The 22549-nt window shown below is 29.1% G+C and overlaps 8 protein-coding genes across 9 annotated transcripts; 4 read left to right on the top strand and 4 right to left on the bottom strand.

The window, feature by feature from the left end:
- Positions 1-318: 318 nt before the first annotated feature.
- Positions 319-1009, bottom strand: LOC114932568 (histone H2B-like). The gene has a single exon (XM_029304842.2). The coding sequence runs from the start codon at positions 952-954 to the stop codon at positions 583-585; it is 372 nt and encodes a 123-aa protein (XP_029160675.2). The 5' UTR covers positions 955-1009; the 3' UTR covers positions 319-582.
- Positions 1010-1184: 175 nt separating this feature from the next.
- Positions 1185-2655, top strand: LOC114932595 (histone H2A). The gene has a single exon (XM_029304881.2). It carries the CDS (start codon positions 1230-1232, stop codon positions 1602-1604), a length of 375 nt encoding a protein of 124 aa, XP_029160714.1. The 5' UTR covers positions 1185-1229; the 3' UTR covers positions 1605-2655.
- A 606-nt stretch (positions 2656-3261) lies between these two features.
- Positions 3262-3746, top strand: LOC114932564 (histone H2B). Its single transcript, XM_029304837.2, has one exon. The coding sequence runs from the start codon at positions 3332-3334 to the stop codon at positions 3701-3703; it is 372 nt and encodes a 123-aa protein (XP_029160670.1). The 5' UTR covers positions 3262-3331; the 3' UTR covers positions 3704-3746.
- Positions 3747-5171: 1425 nt separating this feature from the next.
- On the bottom strand, positions 5172-5694 carry LOC114932582 (histone H4). Its single transcript, XM_029304856.2, has one exon. It carries the CDS (start codon positions 5618-5620, stop codon positions 5309-5311), a length of 312 nt encoding a protein of 103 aa, XP_029160689.2. The 5' UTR covers positions 5621-5694; the 3' UTR covers positions 5172-5308.
- A 153-nt stretch (positions 5695-5847) lies between these two features.
- On the top strand, positions 5848-6353 carry LOC114932581 (histone H3). The gene has a single exon (XM_029304855.2). It carries the CDS (start codon positions 5907-5909, stop codon positions 6315-6317), a length of 411 nt encoding a protein of 136 aa, XP_029160688.1. The 5' UTR covers positions 5848-5906; the 3' UTR covers positions 6318-6353.
- Positions 6354-7670: 1317 nt separating this feature from the next.
- On the top strand, positions 7671-8192 carry LOC114932597 (histone H2A-like). Its single transcript, XM_029304884.2, has one exon. The coding sequence runs from the start codon at positions 7743-7745 to the stop codon at positions 8115-8117; it is 375 nt and encodes a 124-aa protein (XP_029160717.2). The 5' UTR covers positions 7671-7742; the 3' UTR covers positions 8118-8192.
- Positions 8193-8659: 467 nt separating this feature from the next.
- On the bottom strand, positions 8660-16126 carry Nup154 (nuclear pore complex protein Nup154). Of its 2 annotated transcripts, none has more exons than XM_029304778.2 (27): positions 16029-16126; positions 15463-15622; positions 15244-15381; positions 15033-15129; positions 14779-14942; positions 14547-14680; positions 14183-14448; positions 13860-14110; positions 13539-13792; positions 13260-13433; positions 13049-13151; positions 12721-12935; positions 12217-12314; positions 11920-12115; positions 11736-11830; positions 11568-11664; positions 11413-11490; positions 11142-11338; positions 10902-11049; positions 10608-10843; positions 10386-10533; positions 10181-10279; positions 9934-10054; positions 9746-9853; positions 9526-9646; positions 9335-9457; positions 8660-9105 (listed from the first exon to the last, which is right to left on the bottom strand). In XM_029304778.2, exons 2-27 carry the CDS (start codon positions 15605-15607, stop codon positions 8970-8972), a joined length of 3942 nt encoding a protein of 1313 aa, XP_029160611.1. In that variant the 5' UTR covers positions 15608-15622; positions 16029-16126; the 3' UTR covers positions 8660-8969. The 2 variants fall into 2 exon arrangements, with proteins under 2 accessions (XP_029160611.1, XP_029160612.1); XM_029304779.2 differs by having other exon boundaries at positions 12721-12932.
- A 452-nt stretch (positions 16127-16578) lies between these two features.
- Positions 16579-22275, bottom strand: LOC114932389 (pancreatic eIF-2alpha kinase). The gene is made up of 13 exons (XM_029304550.2): positions 21918-22275; positions 21269-21395; positions 20947-21121; positions 20222-20378; positions 19969-20122; positions 19645-19906; positions 19446-19559; positions 19134-19281; positions 18937-19042; positions 18593-18798; positions 17724-18501; positions 17303-17650; positions 16579-17193 (listed from the first exon to the last, which is right to left on the bottom strand). Exons 1-13 carry the CDS (start codon positions 22052-22054, stop codon positions 16975-16977), a joined length of 2931 nt encoding a protein of 976 aa, XP_029160383.1. The 5' UTR covers positions 22055-22275; the 3' UTR covers positions 16579-16974.
- Positions 22276-22549: the final 274 nt, after the last annotated feature.

The raw sequence follows: 22549 nt of genomic DNA, 5'->3' as shown, positions 1-22549 counted from the left end.
AATTGTGCCAAAGAAAGAATATATCGATCTATATATATAAGTTTATGAATTTTTTTATCGAACTATATATTAAAAATGGAAACATTTAACAATCATAATGGTATTTAAAAAATGTGTAACATAAAAATGTATTTGATTTAAAAAATTGATTTATATATTTTTTTGTGCTACATATATATATATATATATATATATATGTACATATAATAAAGCACATTTCGAAGTTTTTTAAGAATTTTTCTTCATGCAATTATTTTATTCTACATTATTATAATAAAAGAATACATGTTATACAATTCAAAAGATTGTTATAATATATTCAAGGCACATTTTCTTTATTCGTATAGATCATGCTAAGATATTCCAGAATTTTTTTAATGAACATTTTTGATATTTAAGAACGACATAAATTCAAACAGAATGCATTAGCTTTTACATTATAGCAATAGACTAAATTTTTTAAAATTATAATTAAATGTAATACTGTAATTTTATTTTATTGCAAAACCTAGAAGAGTCAACGTTGAAACTCTTTGTTGGCCCTGAAAAGGGCCGTTTATATACTCGAGACAAATTGGCAATTTATTTGGAGCTGGTGTACTTGGTTACTGCCTTCGTGCCTTCACTGACAGCGTGCTTAGCCAATTCACCCGGCAACAGGAGCCTCACAGCAGTTTGTATCTCGCGGGAGGTGATGGTCGAGCGCTTGTTGTAATGCGCCAATCTCGATGCCTCCGCGGCGATTCTTTCGAATACATCATTTACGAAGCTGTTCATAATGCTCATGGCTTTGCTGGAAATTCCGGTGTCCGGATGTACTTGCTTCAGTACTTTGTAGATGTAAATGGCGTAGCTTTCCTTCCTCTTCCTTTTCTTCTTCTTATCGGTCTTGCTGATATTCTTCTGAGCCTTGCCGGCCTTCTTTACGGCCTTACCACTCGCTTTAGGAGGCATTCTCGTCGAGTCGAGAGTACTTGCAGATTAAACCACGATACAGCGTCCTCGGTGTTCACGGGGATAATGTGCCGAGTGCGAGCCGAGCTATTCTATATATACGTACGCGCGGGACCTACGGCGCACCAATCAGAACGCCGGACGGCCGCCGCGCGCTCCTATTGGTGGCGCCACGCTCCCCCGAAAGAGTATAAAAGGACAGCGCGGAACGACCGAGCGTCATAATTTTCCTGCTTCTCGAAGTTGAGATATCCTGCATTCGCCAATCAAGCATCATGTCTGGTCGTGGCAAGGGTGGCAAAGTCAAGGGAAAGGCAAAGTCTCGCTCTAATAGAGCGGGATTACAGTTTCCCGTTGGACGTATTCATCGTCTGTTGAGGAAAGGAAATTACGCCGAGCGTGTCGGTGCTGGTGCTCCGGTTTACCTGGCTGCGGTTATGGAATATCTTGCTGCTGAAGTTTTGGAGTTGGCTGGAAACGCGGCCCGTGATAACAAGAAGACGAGAATCATCCCTCGTCATTTGCAACTTGCCATCCGCAATGACGAAGAATTGAACAAACTGTTATCCGGTGTAACCATCGCTCAAGGTGGCGTATTGCCTAACATCCAAGCTGTGCTGCTGCCCAAGAAGACGGAAAAGAAAGCTTAAATCATGATCTGACATCCATCATCCAAATGGCCCTTTTCAGGGCCACAAAATTTTACGACTGGAATAATCTCGTTTAGCATAACATTTTATTTTCACAAAGTTTAAATATATCCAAGCTCCCTTTTATTACACATTTTGATCATATTAAGCTGACATGTTTCATTATATGATATAAATATTTACACATTAGTACATAAAATTTTAACTGACGATAACGAAATATGTAGTTTAAAAATATTTAATTATCGTATCAATACTTCCATTAAATACAAACTACAGAAAAATAACTTAGCGATGAATCACAATATTTCTATCGTCTAGTAAACATTTTTGACAATTAGTGATTCTATGTATATTTATCAGTAGGCGCATACTATAATACAGGATTTATTTATGCGTCAAATGTCAAGATCTTATATTTATTATCTTGATTCTCTATTTTTAAAGATGAACAAAAAGATACAGTATATTATTTGTAATATAATTGACGTTAACTTTAACGTAAATGTATGATTATAAATCGAATCTACTAGTACCTATATACAATTTTATTTTTCATATTTAGTATCTTTGTTACGCATTTAATTTAGTATTTAAAATTAAACTTTATTTTTATCGTTAATAATACTATATTTTCATTTATTAGTCATTAAATTCTATGTTATTATTTTATTTTACAAATGGTAAAACAAAGTAAATTATTTTGTAGTATCAAAATAAATCTGAAATTTAAGAGTATTACGTGACATGTAATTATTTCTCTAAATATAATTTTAATTATCTCATAGTAAAAATATTAGCAAATTTTTTCCAAAATAATGTAAAATAATGAACAAAAAGGATAAAGTAGAAAATAATTTAGATTATAGCGCATATACACATTTTAAGCTTTCTCTTAACATTGATTACATCTTATTGCGATTTGTTTATGTATTACACGAAATTGCATGCGAAATTTATTTAATATTAGACGAAGTAAATTATACGAAGTCGTCCCGAATATTATAGTATATCACGAAATGGTGTTGGAAAAGAAAAAGCTTCCTTTCATTATTCGACTATTGCATATAGCCATAACAAAAATATTTTGTGCTATCCTCAATTTCAAATTAGATATTTTAAAATCTTACAAAACATGCTTTAGAGAATAAAAATATATTAGCATTAACAAAAATATTTAAAATTATATGTTACGTTTTATATAAATATAATATGAAATTATTTAACGTTTTAAATATCATCGAGAGATAATAATACCTGTTAAATACTGTATAAGATGATATATCTATAAGAGAAAAATTTTATAAAAAACCACGTGTGTTCAACTTAATTATTTATCTAAATTGCATAATATTAATTCATCAACAATTTATTCCAAGAAGTATAACGTGAAATTTTAATGCAGATCAGATATATATATTTTTTATGTACTATTGTTAAGGAGAATTATACCAGATCGTTAGAGTCATTTTATTGTTATAAACCATCATTGTATAACGTTCTGTTTGCGAGTAACGAGTTCTATAGCTTGCTCCGATTCAACGTAGAAAGCGTGTGACAGCTGTTACTGTAGCAACGCATAAGCTTGGTTTGGCAGCCGCGAAACGTGATTGGCGGAGCGTAGCTCCCCCGATTGGTATAAAATGAACGCGCCTGGGCTGCGGACGATCAATTGACGCTCAGACTTCGTTCGATACACTCGTACGCAGGACAACTCGTCGCTCATCATGCCGCCGAAAACAAGCGGAAAAGCTGTCAAGAAGGCAGGCAAGGCTCAGAAGAACATCAGCAAGACGGATAAGAAAAAGAAGAGGAAGAGGAAGGAGAGCTATGCCATTTACATCTACAAGGTGTTGAAGCAAGTGCATCCCGACACCGGAATCTCCAGCAAAGCCATGAGTATCATGAACAGCTTTGTCAACGATGTGTTTGAAAGAATCGCCGCCGAAGCGTCAAGATTGGCGCATTATAACAAAAGATCGACGATCACTTCTCGTGAGATACAAACTGCAGTGAGGCTTCTCTTGCCCGGAGAATTGGCAAAACACGCAGTCAGTGAGGGAACTAAAGCGGTGACCAAATATACCAGTTCCAAGTAAAGCAACATTTAACACATCGCAAAATATATCGGCCCTTTTCAGGGCCAACATATGTCTAAGACATGGAAGTCTTTTCGTTTCGCTTACAAATTAAATCTACGTATATTTCAACTCATTTTTCAATATACAAATAAAGTATGTTATTAAATCAATTATAGATACGAAACGTTATTAAAACGTATTATTTTCGTAATGATGAAGTAATATTTATATTGACATCATAACAAATTTTATATGCCTTTATTTATTCTCCATACAACCTTGAATATTTGATTTTCATATACATCAATTTAAATTACATTAAATTCAAATATAATAAATCTAAAATACCTTTTGTTCGTTGCGTTGAGTTTTCGATGTTTCTTTTATTCAATTTATATGATAAATGATAATATCAATTTATTATATTAATATTACGACAAATTTAATAACAATTTATATTTCTTAAATCTTATTAACACAAAAATGCGTTACAAAATTAAATTCCGAATATATATTTAAATAAAGATTATTATGATCTTAAAACTTTTATATAGCACTCTAATTGTAAGTCAGTAAAAAATAATTTACTTTCTATTGCTGTATAAATATTTAAAAGTAATGACTTTAGATAGATCGAAATTTTTAATCATTAAATAGCTTACAGATTATTAGAAAATACATGTATATGTAATGTAGCATGTATATATAATATACATATAATGTATAATATATAATTTTCTCTTAATTTTTTATTGTCATTAGTAGTTGAAGTTTCACGATACTTTTTGATATACTTGTTGCAATAGGCTCTTACGGTTTATACATATAGTTGGATTATCTCCTCATTAATTAATAATCAAATTGAAATATAACGAATAAACTTGGATTTCTTTAAAACTTTCTTATCCCTCGTAAGATCGTTTAAGATTGAAATAATCTTGAATTAAATATATACATTCGTGAACTTAATTTTATAACGCATTTTTTGTGTTAATAAATAGGATTTAAGAAATACAAATCATTAATTTATCGTAATGTTAATATAATAAAATGAATATATTATCACATTCTTTTTCGTTTTTTATAGCACAGTTGTAATTATAAAAAATTGTATAATAAAATTGCATGTCAAAATTGTTATATATATATATATATATATAAAAACACAAATTTTTAAAATATTTTAAATGTGTAAAAACAGAATAAAGATCTTATAAGATCATAAATTAGACATCAGTATCTATCAAACATGTAAAAAAGGAAAAAAAAATAGTGCTTCAGTGTATACAAACAGTTTGATTTTTACTTGTCTTATTCGTTTATTAATATATTCGAAGTTTCTTAGAATTGTTTTTTCTCAAGTTTTTTTCGCGTATCTATTATTAAATTCGGCAAATAAATATATATCATAAATTCTTAAAATTAAATTCTTTACCGAACATAAACAGGACACAAAATATACGAGTAAAAAATTATAGAATATATCTTTACTATAAAATATCTAATTTTTAATTCTTCTAAAATAAATAATAAATGTTGTATAATTGCTGTAAGAAGATTCCAATGTTTGAAAATTTGTGGCCCTGAAAAGGGCCGTTTGTATATAAGAACAATTGTGTCTGTTTAACCGCCGAAACCGTATAGGGTTCTTCCTTGACGTTTCAGGGCGTAGACAACGTCCATGGCGGTCACGGTCTTGCGCTTGGCGTGCTCGCAGTAGGTGACGGCGTCACGGATGACGTTCTCGAGGAATACTTTCAATACACCACGCGTCTCTTCGTAAATCAATCCAGAGATACGCTTGACACCACCACGACGTGCGAGACGACGAATGGCTGGTTTAGTGATGCCTTGGATGTTATCGCGAAGTACTTTACGATGTCTCTTCGCTCCTCCTTTTCCCAATCCCTTTCCTCCCTTACCGCGACCAGTCATCTTGATCTGCTTATAAGCGTCGTAGTATCACTCTGAGAAGAGCTCGACGAATTCTGCTCGACTTGGCGAAAACCACGAGTTTTATTCCATAGTTGCTCGGTAATCCCCACCACGACGACATCAGCCAATAGGAGCGTCGCGCCATCGGTTCTCCCTACTCCTGCGCTACCGACCAATCAGATGCGTCAAAGCCGGCTGTCGGAGGGTATATAAATACAGTGATTCCTTCGGAACGCGTTAATCTGACGAAGCGCTTTGAAGATATTTGGACGTTACGTTAAATACAATGGCACGTACCAAGCAGACTGCTCGCAAATCGACAGGAGGAAAAGCTCCTCGCAAACAGCTCGCCACTAAAGCCGCAAGGAAAAGCGCTCCAGCTACCGGCGGTGTGAAGAAGCCTCATCGTTATAGGCCCGGTACCGTGGCTCTTCGTGAGATCCGTCGTTATCAAAAGAGTACGGAATTGCTTATCCGTAAATTACCGTTCCAGCGACTCGTTCGTGAGATCGCTCAAGACTTTAAGACTGATCTGCGTTTCCAAAGTTCTGCCGTAATGGCTCTTCAGGAGGCTAGCGAAGCATATCTTGTAGGATTGTTTGAAGATACCAACTTATGCGCTATTCATGCTAAACGAGTCACTATCATGCCTAAGGACATTCAATTGGCACGTCGCATTCGTGGCGAGCGAGCTTAAGCGAAGCTAATCAACAAACAATCGGCCCTTTTCAGGGCCAACAATCTTTCTTCGAAAGAATATTTTTATTCGCAATTTATTTCTTTATCTATTAATAGTATTAATACTTTATTCTTCTTATTTTCTTATTCTCAATTTCAAAACAAATCTTTAAAGCAATAATATGTATAAAAGTACTAAAATAATTTACATTTATATCCTATACTTTATAAAATTTTCTTTCTCAAAATATGTTCTTATTAAAAGTATTATAATAATCAAGTATTTTAAATTTAATTTAGAAATTTATAAGCTAATGGTTTAATAAATAGAAAGAATATCTCAGTTTTATATACATATAAATTATTTAAGTATGCATATAGCTTATATATAAAATCGTATAAGAGTACTTATGCCTTATGCTGATGCTCCATAAATGCAAATAATCCTTTAAATACTTAAAAATTGTTAATTTATATAGTATATTATAGATTGTATTGTATAAGACAATTCTATTTATTACAAATTTAAAATTTTATGCAAGATTTTTAAATTAAGATAAATGCTAAAAGTGATATTTTAAAAGATTTAATCATACAAAAATAGATTAAATGCATAAATAGTGTTAAAAGTTTTTTCTATTTTTTTCATAAATAAGTCTAGAAAAGAAAGCAAAGGTATTTTATTTCTTTTTTTACACAATTTGAAATTCATATATTTATATTTATATCGTTTGTATATATGTATAGTATTACATCGACATACAAAATGACATCTAAATGTTTAAAGCAAATTCGTAGCACTGACAAGAAAAAGAAATTAAAATTATTTCTAGTAATAAAAAACATTATTTGAACTAGACATGTATCAAAGTGAAAGTGAACATTAATTAAAAAATAAAAGAGTGAAATAAATATAAAATAAAGATTTAAATCTGCTTTAATACATTCTTAAAAATTTTAGCCTAATCTTGTAGTTATGGGATAATTAATATAATAAAACAAATAACCTAACAAATATGCTAATATTTAAAAATTTAACTTTTGTTAAAAGTTATTACATAATTGCAATTAATGTAACGTGTACTGCTATATAATTTTATATATTAAAATATAAATATATAATTAACATAATTATTATTATATATATTTCCATTACTAATTGTGCGTTAGATTGTTAGATCATTGAATCATTATTATTTATATTTTATTCATATTTCAAATGATACAGATGTGTAAAAATTCAACGATGATACTTTCAGCATAGCAGCATTTCGGAAATGTACGGTGAATAGAACTCCAACCAATGGCAGCCTTCTCGCACGCTATTGGTCGAGCGTTAGTCCCGAGATCGCCTATAAATGTCCTCTGCTCGGCGAGGCTGGCACATACTGCGTTTGACCGTCGTACTGTGCGTTTCGAGGATTCTCTACTTGAGCAAGCTAAGATGTCTGGACGTGGCAAAGGTGGCAAAATAAAGGGCAAGGCGAAGAGCCGTTCCAACCGAGCTGGATTGCAATTTCCCGTGGGTCGTATTCATCGACTATTAAGAAAGGGAAATTATGCCGAACGCGTCGGTGCCGGTGCACCGGTGTATTTGGCTGCCGTGATGGAATACCTTGCTGCTGAGGTACTAGAATTGGCAGGAAACGCGGCTCGCGATAACAAGAAAACCAGAATCATCCCTAGACACTTGCAGCTCGCCATCCGTAATGACGAAGAATTGAATAAATTGCTCTCGGGCGTCACTATTGCACAGGGAGGTGTTTTGCCAAATATTCAAGCAGTGTTATTGCCGAAGAAGACGGAGAAGAAGGCATAATCGTAAACCGGCAACGTGAGACAATAACCTACGGTTGGCTGCAAATTCACGAAGTAACAAATGGCCCTTTTCAGGGCCCCAGAGTATCAATACGTTGGTACATTCTCGTTTGCTTCAATTTCTTATTTTTTGTTTAATTTTAATACACAAAAGATGATAGGTAAAGAATATGCATTTTACACAAATTCTTTGCTCTAATTAAAATGTGAAACATTTGATAAACATGTCTGAAAAAGCTTGAATTCTGAAACAATTTACAAATAAAGTTATATTGAAATTGCATACTAGCACATGATTTTAAATTGTTATTTCAATCATAAAGGATGTAAGAATTGCATTTAAAACTTAGTTTTTATTTATCCTATGTATACAAGTTAATATATGTAAGATATGTATATGTCTATTTTAAAACAATCATCCATCTGCATCTTGTATAAAATTTAAATTTTAATTACCTTTATAATTTATAATTCTTTTGACTTTGATCAATTTAATGTTACTTATTTGATATAAAATGATTGGTAGGAATAAATATACAAATATACTTTTAAATACATAGCATAGATGTATGTATTTGCAAAATTTTTTTACATAATACTCGATACACCATTATTAGAATTTACAACTTTATAAAAGATTAGACAGTAAAACTGTGGTACATTTCTTAACAAAGATTTATAAAAGTGAGCAGTTAATTTATGTAGTAATATATATATATAAATACGAGTTTTTTGTCAGGAGAAAATATTAAACAATTTTAGAGGTCACAAAGGTTCGCATGTTTATTTTCATGTAATGTATATCAAAATCTGTATGTATATTGACTTCTGTGCGCGTTTCAGTAAATTTGTTTCACATGCGGTTCAATATGCTTTGGATTGATCGTAGATTCGTTATTTCTTTGTCGAGGTCTCCACCATTAGGTTTACTGAAGAGGGTTGTTGAACATTTCGAAATAACATCTTGACATTTTGTTATTATCTTTCTCCTGTAATAAAAAAGTTTTACTAAAAATCTAATTTTATAATCTAATTTTAAAATCTAATTTCATAGAAATAAAATTTTGTGAACATATGATTTTCTAATAGTAAATTAAAAACAGAATATTTAATTCGTTTTTTCTTTAAAATAAGCTATTGTTTGCTTTTATTTTAATTTATATAAATTAAAATTTGATCTAAAATAAAAGTATGATCAGTATTACAGATGATATTTACCTGATAAAATTATTTGTTACGTTCGAATTTGTGATAAAATAATTTACCAAATTTGCTGTTGATTCGATCAGATGAAATTCGTTGCCTTTATGTAACCAAGTACGGGTATCCTTACCAATCATTCTAAAGACAAAGAATATTTATAATTTTGCAATCCAGTATATAAAAATTTGCATTTATAGTATACTTACTTATCATAAATATCTAAGAGATCTTCCATTGCTATTCCCAATTCCAAAAATCCAGTTATAATACTAATGTTGGATACCTTATATTTACACGCCTTGAATTCCAATTGTTTTACCAAGAAATCTAAAATACATATATAAAAGAAAATATTAAAAAATATGAATATTAATATATAAAACTTCAATATGAAAAAATAATCAAATATATATGAAATATAATTACCAACTGGGAAACAATGCGGTGATCCAATATATTCTTGACCAAGTAATTTAATTTTACTCATTAAAATAGTCATTTTATCTTCGTTTGTTCCCGTTGCATTTTCTAATTCTATCATTAAAAATATATAAAAATTTTTAAAAATTATTGAGAATAAATAATGTAAATATGTAAAATATTGCTTTGTATACCATTATTAATTATATTTGTCCAAATTCCTTGAATTAACATGTCATCTTGGTGACCTGAGCAATTAATTATAGCTAATTTGCATTCCCAAAGCTGTAAAGGATCTGCATATTCTTCATACAACTGTAATTAATGTTTTATATAAAAATATATTTTTAAAAAATATACGTGTATGTATATATATATATATATATATATATATATATATATATAAAACATGATATATATCTATATATCAAAACTACAAACCTGTGTAATATCCAGCAATGAAGAATTTAGTCTCAACTTTGCATCCGTAACTGTCATAGAATCTAACAGATTTTGTTGATTGCTTATAATGTCAAGTATCTGTTAAATATTAAATATATGTTAATTAATAACTTATATATATATATATAATCTCTTTTTCAAGATATTTTTCAATAATTGTATATAAAAAAATTTTAACTTTTACCTGTTGCTGCATTCTGGCTACTTCTAATTTATCTTCTAATTCACGTAAGAAAACTCCAAGATAAGGAGCATATCCAGTTTGATCACTCCGCATGCATACAACTGCTCGTGCTAAATACTCGACTCTTTTTGACAGTGATATTTCGGACCTGTACGAGATGAACAATGATGATTATTTTTTACCTTTGCGAAATGGTATTATACAAACGATAAGCGTACGTACCCGACTTTGCTAGCTAAGGAATCTAAAATTTTTGCCGCGGCCGCGTGATTCTTATTCCTCTCGTAAAACTGCCAGAGTAATTCAGGCGCATTAACGCGATTGAGATAAGTTTCCAGTGAAGGTGCTGCGAGTGCAATTAATTCACCATGAAGTCCTCGCTCTATCATCCAAGTATAAATACAGGAATGAAGTGTCTCGCAAGGTGCTTGCAGTGCATCATGAATGATTTCGTGCAACTAAGAAAAAGAAATTAATTTTATATTTTGAATAATTGGACAAATGAATGTTTCTTACTATCTCTTTTGCTGGTGTTACTGTAGCAGTTGATGCAATTTGTAGAGGAGGCCCAGGTTTGCTCGGTATAGTTGGTGTTAAAGGATTAGAGATGCTTTGATGATATAAGTGGTCTAACATCGTGGTGAATTCTTTATAAATTTCTGAACTGTGAAAAGAAAAGAGAAAATGAACTAAATTATTAAGATTCTTTATGATTATTCAAAAGATGTACCACTATTGCAACGAGTTAATGAGTACCGTTTTGCAAATGCCAGATTTCCTTCTTGATCCTCTATTGGTTCGTTGTTTTTGTAATAATGCGAGGCAGCGTTATTGGGATCTATTCTTTCTGCACAGCAAATGCACAATTCTAGTACTCCTGTATAAAATTGGCAGGCCACAAGTTGTTGACATACTGCACTCAAATTCAATCTGGGTGCTACTTCTTTACAAAGCTGTAAACGTATTTATGCAGTAAAATCAAAAGTTGGATTATAATATTGTGCAAATAACGTGTATTATAATATACCTTTAAAGCAGACTGAAGATAGCATTCTTTTTCCTCAGGATTTGTACAATTTTTTGCTTTTAGAAGAATTTCATTCGCCTAAAATTTACAAAGATATTTATATATAATATTGATATATACATAAATATTGATTTGTGTAAATTATATAAAAATACCTTCGAGCAAATAGCATCTTCAGTCCTATACAGATTGGGACATACTTCTCTTAATTTTGCGCTTACCGAATCCACTGATGCATTATCTCCAAGATAACTACAAAATTTTAATATAATTAATTATAAAACATTATATAACATTCTATAACATTGTTTGTTAACTCTTACCTATCAATCAAATGAATAATGAGTAGAGAAGATATCTCATGACCTATTAAAATCAAATCTCTAAAAGTGGCTGTAGAAAATTGAGCAATTTGATCCTGAAAAATATTAATATATATCTTAATCTCTCTATCTTTAAAACAGAAACTAAGCTTTTGAAAAAGTTTAATTAAAGTTAAACAGTAACCTTTGATAAACAATTAATAATGTTATTTAAGCGGTTCTCGCATAATATCTTCCATAAACCCAAAACTTCACAAGCATGAGTAATGAAAACTTTTAAAGCATCCAACGAGTTTCTTTCTTCGACAATCGGCTCTTGAAAATGACTTTGAATCGTCGTTTCAAAACCATCGGTTAATGTTCTACTACTTGTGCTTTGCCTAAAAATAAGTGCACTTAGTTTTAATCTCACTAATTTGCCTCATTAATTTAATATAATATTATGCATCATATAACAGATTACGTTTTAGATAATACATACTGTTTTGTAATATGCGTATTTTTATTCAAGAAAGATTTTAATGCTTGCAAATGTCCTAAAATCCAAGCTATTTGTGTTGCTGGTACTGTACTGGATATCTAAAAAAAAAAGATAAGTTTAAGTTATACTTAAACATACAATTTATTAAGTTTTATAATTTAATTATAAACATTAAATATTCTAATTTTAAAAATAAAATTAATAGTAAACATGTACATAAGTCTAACTCAAAATTTTCCAAACTAATTAAAAAACATTTTTAATTATTTATTATTATTTTTCTATAACAAATTAAACATTTTAGTTTTTGAAATTATGATAAATCAAGTTAGTCAAACAGATTTTAAGAATTGAAATTAAAAATAAAAAAGCATTCTAAGAAAAAATTGTTTTGAAAGATTATATGATTGATGCAAATTTCTGAGAAATTTTGTAATAAATATATATAATAAAAATAGAACATATATAATAAAAATAATTTTTTTTCTAGCATTGTATACTTACCACATTTTTGTTATTTATTATTTCTTGTTTTATACATCTTATATTCCATATAGGACGAAGTATTCTTCCAACAAACAGATATAACCCGCTATGCTTAGCAGAGAAATGTTGCAAGGCAATATCTGTGGTGCCAAGACCTATTTGTGCAGGAGATCGGAAAGCTTGAGTTCGAGAATCGAAAGATGGTACTCTGGGTGTAGATGTGCGTAAATCTGCTAAATTAAAATTAATTTTAAATCTTAATTTTAAATATCAAGTATTTACCTAATATCATGTATTTATGTATTATGTGTGTAATATTCGAATTTTACAGAATATGCATATATACCTGGATTTATAGGAAAACCACTATGCATATCAATTATAGGACCTATTCCAGATATCCTTTGACTACCATATAGAAAGAATGCACGAGTCGCCCATTCTGATAACTAATGTAATTATCAGAAAATTATTATTAATAATGAGATGTACAATATACATATGTGTGTATATATATATATATATATATATATATAAACTATTTTAAATTTTTATACCTGAGCATTTTGAGTACTTTCAAGAGTTGCCAAAATTAAGCACGTAGCACAAGCTTGTTCTAAAGATTGCGTTTGAAAATATGCGCGTACTGCTTCAGTATCAGGTCCACGTTGTTCGAGAAGAAGTTGTCTCAGAATATCTACAGGACGTACTTGCATTAAGATTATTGCCCCCTGTAATAAAATAATTAAAATAATAAATATGTATATAATGTTTTCACGTACATGTAAAAAATATGCCTATTTTGTACACGTGTGTTTTTATGTGTAAATGCATACTTGTGCTGTTAAAAATATGAATTTCCTCGGCGGTTCCATATGTTGACGTACTAAAAGCGGAGGTTCACCTTGAGTAGTGCTTTGCTTTTCTATGTGTATAGCTGAATCTCTTACAATCTCTGCCATAGCCCAAGCTGAGCTATCAAGAGGCAAGATACTCTGAGTTTCAGCCAAATAATTTGTAAATGGATAAGCGTCATTGCTTAAACACCATACAGTTTCGGTGTCACCACCGCAAACAAGAATAAGAGTTCCTAAAAATATATTCAAATCAGCCATCTAAAGTTTCATTCATGATGTATTAACAAATAAATAATTTACCCTTTCGATAATATGCCATTTGGACTTTGCGTGGTCTCATTACAGGAGCATTTGCAGCATAGCCTGGTGGTAATCTAACATGTATTAATTGTAAACCTTGTGGTCTACTTGAGGGATTTGTAACTGAAGTGCAGCTGAAGTAAAACCGAGTTCCTGTCGCTGCAACAACGACCAAATTTAGATGTACCGATTCGGATTCCGTTATTGCCGATATGCTTACGAGAGGTCGAAAGTTATTACTGTCCAAAGTTCTAAAAGAAGATTATGTTAAATAATTTGATTATTTATGTAATAAAAAGATTGTAATAAAAGGTATTACTTACTTAACAACATTAACAGTATTTTGTACCAAAGAAGCTTGAGATAATGATGTGATTCTAGATGCACCACCATTATTAATATCCCAAACTGTAATTGTACCTCTATCACCTAAAGTGTACAAAATATTACGCGAATCGTCCACAGATATCTGTATTATAGCTTCTTCTTCCGACAATGCCATAGTAACAAATGAAGGTACCAGAAACGATAATGGACCTTCTGAATGATTAATTTTTTTACATCGTTTACCAAACCAGCTACTCTCTGCCTGCATGTACAAAAAAAGATTAGAGTAAAAGTTAAATGTAATGCAATGTTTCGAATCTTAGGAGATATTAAGGAAACTTAAAATATTAAATGTCGAACCTGATAATATATTTCATATAGTGATCCGTTTCTACTACCAAGGAAGATTCTACCACTGCTAGTATTAGCAATTGTAGTGATTCCTACTCCATCAGTGGTAACGGTAAAAATTGGTTCAGGAATTAACTGCACTTCTGTGGACATAAAAATAAAAATGAATAATATATGTATATAAATAAAATTCGATAAGATACAAATTTGTAAAACAAGTAAACAGTTGTAAAATAAATACCTTTTGTATCATCAAGTATTGTAACACCGAGAATAGTTATTTCTACTGTTGTTGTAAGAATTAATAAGTATTTGACGTAACTCTGGAAGATATCTGCCTTTGGTTTTACTAAGCCTACACTTATAATAGTTTCATTCAAACCATCAAAGTAAGCAATATCAAATCTGTAAAAATTTACAGAAAAAATTTATTTTAATTTTTATAAATTTATAAACTTGTATCAGTCACATAAAATTCGAAATATTGATACTTACTCATTCTCATAGGACCATACATAAATATCACTGTCAATTGTAAGCCATGCTTTTGAAATTTCTGTAAAAATTCCCATCATGCAATGACATTGCATATCTAAATTTTTTTATTAAGATTTAAATAAGAGAAAGAGAAATATTTAAATTTTATTTATATAAAATTATCTATCAAAAATATCAATTATTTGTTTTATATATTTAAAAAGGATACGACCAAAATGCTCCATCACTTCTGAAGGCAAGGGAATTTTGCTATGTATCTTCATTTGATTAATATTTGTTAAGCTTACTGAAGGACCATTCAAGCTAGGATAATCATGATCATCAAGACCGCTAACAGTTGGTCCACCTATGTATGAGATGAATCAAGTTTATCAAATTTTTTGTTATTATTTAGAATTATAATTTTTTTTAGAAATATATAATTTACCTTGTACATTGTATCGCATAAGATTAATTAAAGATGGAAAATTACTGTCTGCAAGAATATGTTTATCTACCATTTTTCCAGCCATCTCTAAAGAGTCTAAATGTATTTTTAATGGCTCCATTTCTGTATGCGTTATATTTCTCATTTGCTAAATGTATTACTGAAAATAGACAAATATATAAATGTATAAAAATTTCACAAAAATGTACACAAACATCAATTAAAACATGTAATATTACACACAAAACTTAAAAGAACTTATAAAATAAAAAAAAACAAGCACTTTTATTTCTAAATCTCTTATGGTTAATTACTGATATGAGAAAAAATGTACTAATGATCTTTGATGTTTAAAGAGAAAACAAAAATAATTACAAAATTAAAAATAAAATAATAGATATAATAAATATATAACAAATAAAAAATTGTTTAAAAAAAAAGAAATAACAAAATAGGTTAGGGGAGGTTAAAACGTCTTATATCAAAACGAGAATCTATTGAAATTACTAAAAAATTGTATTTTCTTAAAAGTAAAAGCAATATGATAAAATTAATATAATACGCACTCAATGATGTATAGGCTTTCTATAATTATTTGAATGATTGATCGAAACACATCCGACATGCAGTCGCGATCGCGCCAAACCGGCCGAACCGGCGTCACTCAGCGTCACCTCACCGGATAATTTATGCCAGTTGATAAAGAAACAAATGTTGAAGGAGCTCTATTTAGGATTTTTTTACATAAATCGTCGATATATAAAAAAAAATGCGGACATAATTATATATAAATATATTATTGTATAGTTTTTGTGATCGCGAATAGATATTGCATGAGTTTTGCATACTTTTCCCGCCAAAATCAACGTAAAATCGATGATGGATATAATTTAAAATTATCTTAATTAGGAAGGAATAGATACGTATTAAATTTTGTAGAATCTAAAGAAAAATTAGCACATTTTTTTACAACTTTTTATTAAAAAATATTCTTAATTCGCTTTTTGTTAACTTTATAAAGTATACTTACATATATAATTATCACCAAAGTAATTTATTACATAACATATTTTTAACAAATATTTGAGAAAAAAGTTAATAATTTCATTGTTCAATATTTATATCAAATAATACAACAAATATGATTATTGATATTTCTTGATGATCTTTAAAAGCTTAACTTAATAAAATGTAACAATAATAATAAAGTATAAAAAATCAGAAGTTATTACTAAAGTTTGCCAATTTGCAAACAAAATTTCTATGTTGCACTACATAAGCAAATATAGTAAATTAATGTAAGTAATCAAAATGAATTACAATCATACAATATTTTTGATATAACATGATGTATACATGCAACACAAAATATTTTATGTAATTGCTTGAATAGTTGATTTTATACAAGTATAAATAAGTTATATATATAATGAAAAAAATATAATAAATAATCTTTTACTTATCAGTAATAAAAATGTCAAAAATATTTGTAACTGTAATTTTCTTTCATTATTAAATTATATTTTCTGATGATTCACTATTACTGTTACTACTACTGCTGGTCACAGAGAAATTTCTAAGCAATTGTGGCAATTCAAAGTGCCACTTTGAATCTTTATCCATATTAAGTCTAGCTACTTCGTAACTTTGTAAAGGTGCTCTTGCTTTAATACCTAAAGTTGTAGGTCGTTTGGCAGGATCTTTATCCAACATCATTTTAAGCAAATTATACTGTAACAAATAAAATCAGATTTATTATATTTTATTTATAATATAATACATGTACAATTTTAATTAATCTTGTAAAATTAATATACATATATACTGTTAACTGCCTTACCTCAGCATAATATTTCTCTGCAAAATCTTTTGGAAAAATCGATTTTTTTAGATTCGAAAGTGCAACTATTCTTTCCATATCAGTAAAAAATGGTATAAGAAGTTCAAAGAAAATTATTCCTAAAGAATAAATATCCACTTTGTAGTTGTACATTTGGCCATTAATTTGTTCTGGTGACATATACAAGTGTGTACCAACACATGCAGTATGTATACTATTTTTTAAAGTGACATTTTCATTCTCTGCTGAAGGTGTACGAGTCGCATCATGGCTCTCAGTCATTGCTGTTACAAGGCCAAAGTCGCCAATCTTTATTTTATCGTCATAAGCAAAAAATATATTTGATGGCTGTAAAAATTTTATTATAAAATAGAATATAATTAAATAAAAGATTTGTTGTATCACCTAAATGAGACATTACCTTTAAATCTCGATGAATTAATCCTTGTAAATGCACATATTCCACAGCATCTACTATTTGCTGGAAAATATTTAATACTCGAGTGAAATCTCTTATTATGTGCTGCTTTAGCCATTCCCTGAGACTGAGTCTTTGGCACAGTTGCATCTGTATATATAGGAACATTTTTGCTGATTTATGATTATTTGATTTATTCAAATTTAAAGAAAATGACTTTTGACGTTTGTGTTTTTTCTCTTCTATTATAATATTATTATCTGTTTTTTCAAACACAATGCTTTCGGAATGAACAATATTATTATCAGTCTCTGCAAACACAATGCTTTCAGAATGATCATTAGTATCATTAATATTAGACAATTCCTTTTCAGCTTCATTATTTGAAAAGGATAAGTTTGAACTATCAGTACTACAAGCATCAATACAAACTGCATCGTTATCGTATTGCTTCTCATTTGACATTTCAAATACAACAAGTGAATCGTCATTCATATCTACATTATTTAATTCCAAAGCTTCACAGGCACTGTCTACAGAAGAGGGATCAGTTTGAGAAACATTGATGTACACTGAATCACTAGGTTTGGTTTCAGTGTGAGTTACTTCTGAAGGGAATGCAGATGACAATTTTAATTTATTAATCCATTGTTGATCATGTTCCTCTTGCCATCCACTAGGAGGGCACTCCAACCAAGCATTAAAATATCTGACAATATTGTGGTGATCTAATTTAGCCAATGCTTTCACTTCTCTCATTACGCGCTCTCTTGAATCTCGGCTGAAATATATTTTTTTTATGAAATTTTTGCTCATCAAAATTTTACTCTCGTAAATATATCACTTATCTATAAATACAATTAGGAACTGACCTATTTGGCAAAGCAATTCTCTTGATAGCATAATTGCAATCATCAATTTTATTTTTGGCTTCAAAGACAACACCATACCCTCCTTTTCCCAAGCAATCAACTGGCTCAAAATCTGTTAGATAACGCGATTTAAAATTATTCACATTCTCGCTTTCATTAATCGAATCATTTCTTTTGGTTTCTATATGCCCTTCTACTATTAAAGGCTGAAATATATAATTCTTGTTTAAGATAATTCTAAATAAATCAAAGAGAAAATAGATCTAATAAAAGATTGGTATTAAAATAAAGAAAAATAAGATTCAATTAATTCTACATTTAGAAAAGTTTATAATTTTACTTACTGGAAGTATAGTATTCTTAGTAGCATTTGTTACATTTAATAAATGTTGGTTTAAGAAAAAATTCACCACAAAGGCAGTTGTAATTGATATTATTAAAACTTCTTTCCTAATAATAATATAATATTAATTGTAAATTGATATTTTTTTTGTGTATAAATATGCATGTGTGTGTATCAAAATTTTTAAACAGAACTTACCACCAATACCAAAACGATACTATAATTTGAGGTGTATTAGTCTCCTCTTCTATAGTTTCTTTTATGCTGATGTTATTGTTATTCTTTATAATATTATCTTCAATTTTTTTCTCAAGATGATCGCTTGAATACAGAAAAAATCCATTACCTACAAAAGAAATACATAATTTTTAAATTTGTCTAAATCTAGAATTATTCTAACTTTTTATATTTTTTATTATAATTTATTTATATAACTATATTGTAATTATATTTATGGCAATCATGTATCAATAATTTTAAAGATAGCATATCTATAAATGCATGATTTACCATTAATATAATCTGAATTATATAACACAGACAATGCAGTTGCGCTGTGTGCTTCACTTGTGTCAATATAAACTTCATTACTTTCTTTTGGTAAGGGGCTTGTCAGAGCTGTCACTGAAATAATATTTTGTATACACATTAATAATAAATAGTTTTCCAAATGTAAAAAATAGAATATATTAAAGTTTAATTTACATACCATCTGCTGGGTGCGGTTGCCAAGAATATTTAGTATTTTTAACATAGTTGTCAGTCAAATCCAATGAATTAAGGAATTTGGAATTTTCTTGCACATATAATTGCCTTTCATGCATGCCTAAATATAAACTTGGATCTGTAGTATGCGCAGATCTCCAGATCCACTGAGAATCATCAAATAAATTAATTTCTTCCAGAGATCCTTCATTTATAGAAGTTTTGGATGTGTGTTCGCGCCATATTGAAACAATTGGTACATCAAACTATAAAAAATAAAATCCATTTATCATTTTTATACATTAAAAATTATAACTGTTGTACTAACCTGATGTTGCCACAACTTAACAGTAGGATTGCTTTTATTAATAGCCCAAATCAAGCCTTCTGAAATAACCACTTTGATGTCTATGTCTAGAATATTAGGATCATTTTCACGAGATGTGAACATTAGATTATGTTGTCCAACACTAAAGTTCCATCTTTAAATAATATTATTTTATTAATTTGTGGTACATACATCCTATTTTTTTAACATAAATTATGTATGTAATAAAAATACATAGTTTATATCACTTTACCTTTCATTACCTGTACGAGGTTCTATAGCTCGTACAGTTTGTTGGAAACGTTGAACAATAAGTACATCATATTCTAAATGTTCTTCACGATCTGTATTGTTCCTACATTCAGCAACATGACATGCATATAAAAGCTTTCCTGTGCTAGCTGATACACCTATTAGAGAATATTTGTTATTTATATAATATCAACAATATAAATTCTTCAATATGGAAAATATATAAGTTTTTCAAAAATAAATGAATTTTTGTTGACAAATATAAAAAACTGTATATTAATTTATTTTTATATATATTAATTTCATATTAATTATTATATATAACTTTATATATGCATGAATCTGTAAAAACGTTACTAGACATTCTTATAATTAAAGTTTCTTGGATTAATTTAAGAGATTTTTTTAAATAAAAAAGTTGAGAAGATTACAATTTTCTACAATCTTTATATCTTTATAACTAAATCTTAAATTAAAATTTTATTAAAAGCTATTAAGTTTATTTAATTAAATAAAATTAATGAAAAAAATACAATTTTTTATTTATATTTTCAAATAAAACTTGTAATTAGCTGTCTAAAGTTTTTTGTATTTTTAATTACTCAAAAATTGCATATGCTTTTATATCTTTATTGAGACAAACATCAATTTTAAATTGATCTGATTGTTATAAAAATAATTTATATTTAATAAGATATCTAATATGTTTATAGTTACAATACTTACGATAAGTATGCAATGTTTTACCACCTGAGAAGACTAAATCATTAGAATAGTGAAATGATGAATACAATAATTGATCAGTCGATAATGGCACTGATTCCAAAGTTTCTCCATCAAATTTATACAAGCCACCATTCAAAGAAGGGATGAGACGTATCCATTGTCCATTATTGTTAAGCTGTGAATTAACATTTGATCTTAAATTATTAATGCATGATTTGTTTTAGAAAATAGTTTGTTATTTATTTATAGTTTGTTATTTAGAAGTAATAAACACAAATTTATAATATCTAATATTAGAAGATAATATTTATAAAAAAATTACTTCTTTGTTATGAATACTGGATGACAACATTGGTCCTTCATTAAAATCCAAAGTCCATTGTTTTTGTCCATGATTGCCAGCGTCAAGTGCGGATATCTTCCCATCTAATGTACTGACAAACACCAAACTGCGAACACAACATATACTTTTTTAGAAATAGAAAACTAGATAAATTTATTCTTTAAAAAGAATCAGATGACAAATATCAAAATGCTAACAATTAATAACAGTTCACTATCCAATTTTAACTTTTATGTCAAATATTAGTTATTCCTCTATTTGATTCTCAAGCATTATAATTTAAAAACTACAGTGTAAAAATTAATTTTTATAGACTTTATTTTATTTTTTTCAATAGAAATTCAGATTTATATATTATTTTATTATTTATATATGAATATATGTATATTAAGTTGTTTAAATCCTCAAAAGACAAAAGATAACAAAGGATGGATAAAAGGTTAACAAGTGCTTAATTAAATTTGTGTTTAAGTATTCGCTCAATTTTTGTATTTATATACAAAATAATGTAGCTAAACATTTAGAAAGGATTAAAAATCACAAGATAAAAATATGGGAAAAAATAATTCATCGAAGTATGCATCGTTAAAATGCTTAATCAAGAAAAAAAACCAATTAGAGTAATTACCTGCGCTTATTAATCGCGCCGCATAAAGTCAGCTGTTCTTCAGGAATAATGCCATCGGTAGAAATGAAAAAATACGTAGTTACGAAGGCTACTAAGTAATGAAAACATTTTTTATGCCAAACACGTGAGTGAAACATCTTCTATCTATGAAATTGCCCGGGATTTGTACACAGCATTCTGGCACAAACCTATCGATTGTAATGTGCGAATCAAATTTTATCCGGTTTTATCACGTTTGCTTATTACAAAGTCGACTGATAAATAAATGCTTATAGCACATATACACGATGCACTCGCCGTAACTTGCAAATTATAAATGCGTGGTTCACAGTTACTCCAAAAGAGGTCTTCAGATAACTTGTGGGTGACATTACATGAAATATTTCGCAGAAGCAAATTTAGAAAATTTATAGTTCACGTTACATACAATATTGTATGTTATTATATTATTATATAATCTAATATAAAAATAATTATAATATAATAATTATATATAATATATAATATTATATATTATTATACATATAAATTTTTTGTCGCTTCATGCGCATCAGGTTATATCAGCGGTTAAAAAAAGATTGTAATTGGACGTTTCATTGCTAGATGTCGCGCCAAAGCTGTAGTCCGAGAAG

Source organism: Nylanderia fulva, unplaced genomic scaffold (assembly GCF_048542155.1).
Source record: "Nylanderia fulva isolate GAGA-0341 unplaced genomic scaffold, ASM4854215v1 Scaffold13, whole genome shotgun sequence".
In the NCBI taxonomy this organism is placed as follows: Eukaryota; Metazoa; Arthropoda; class Insecta; order Hymenoptera; family Formicidae; genus Nylanderia; species Nylanderia fulva.
This window is presented reverse-complemented; position numbering and strand designations above follow the sequence as displayed.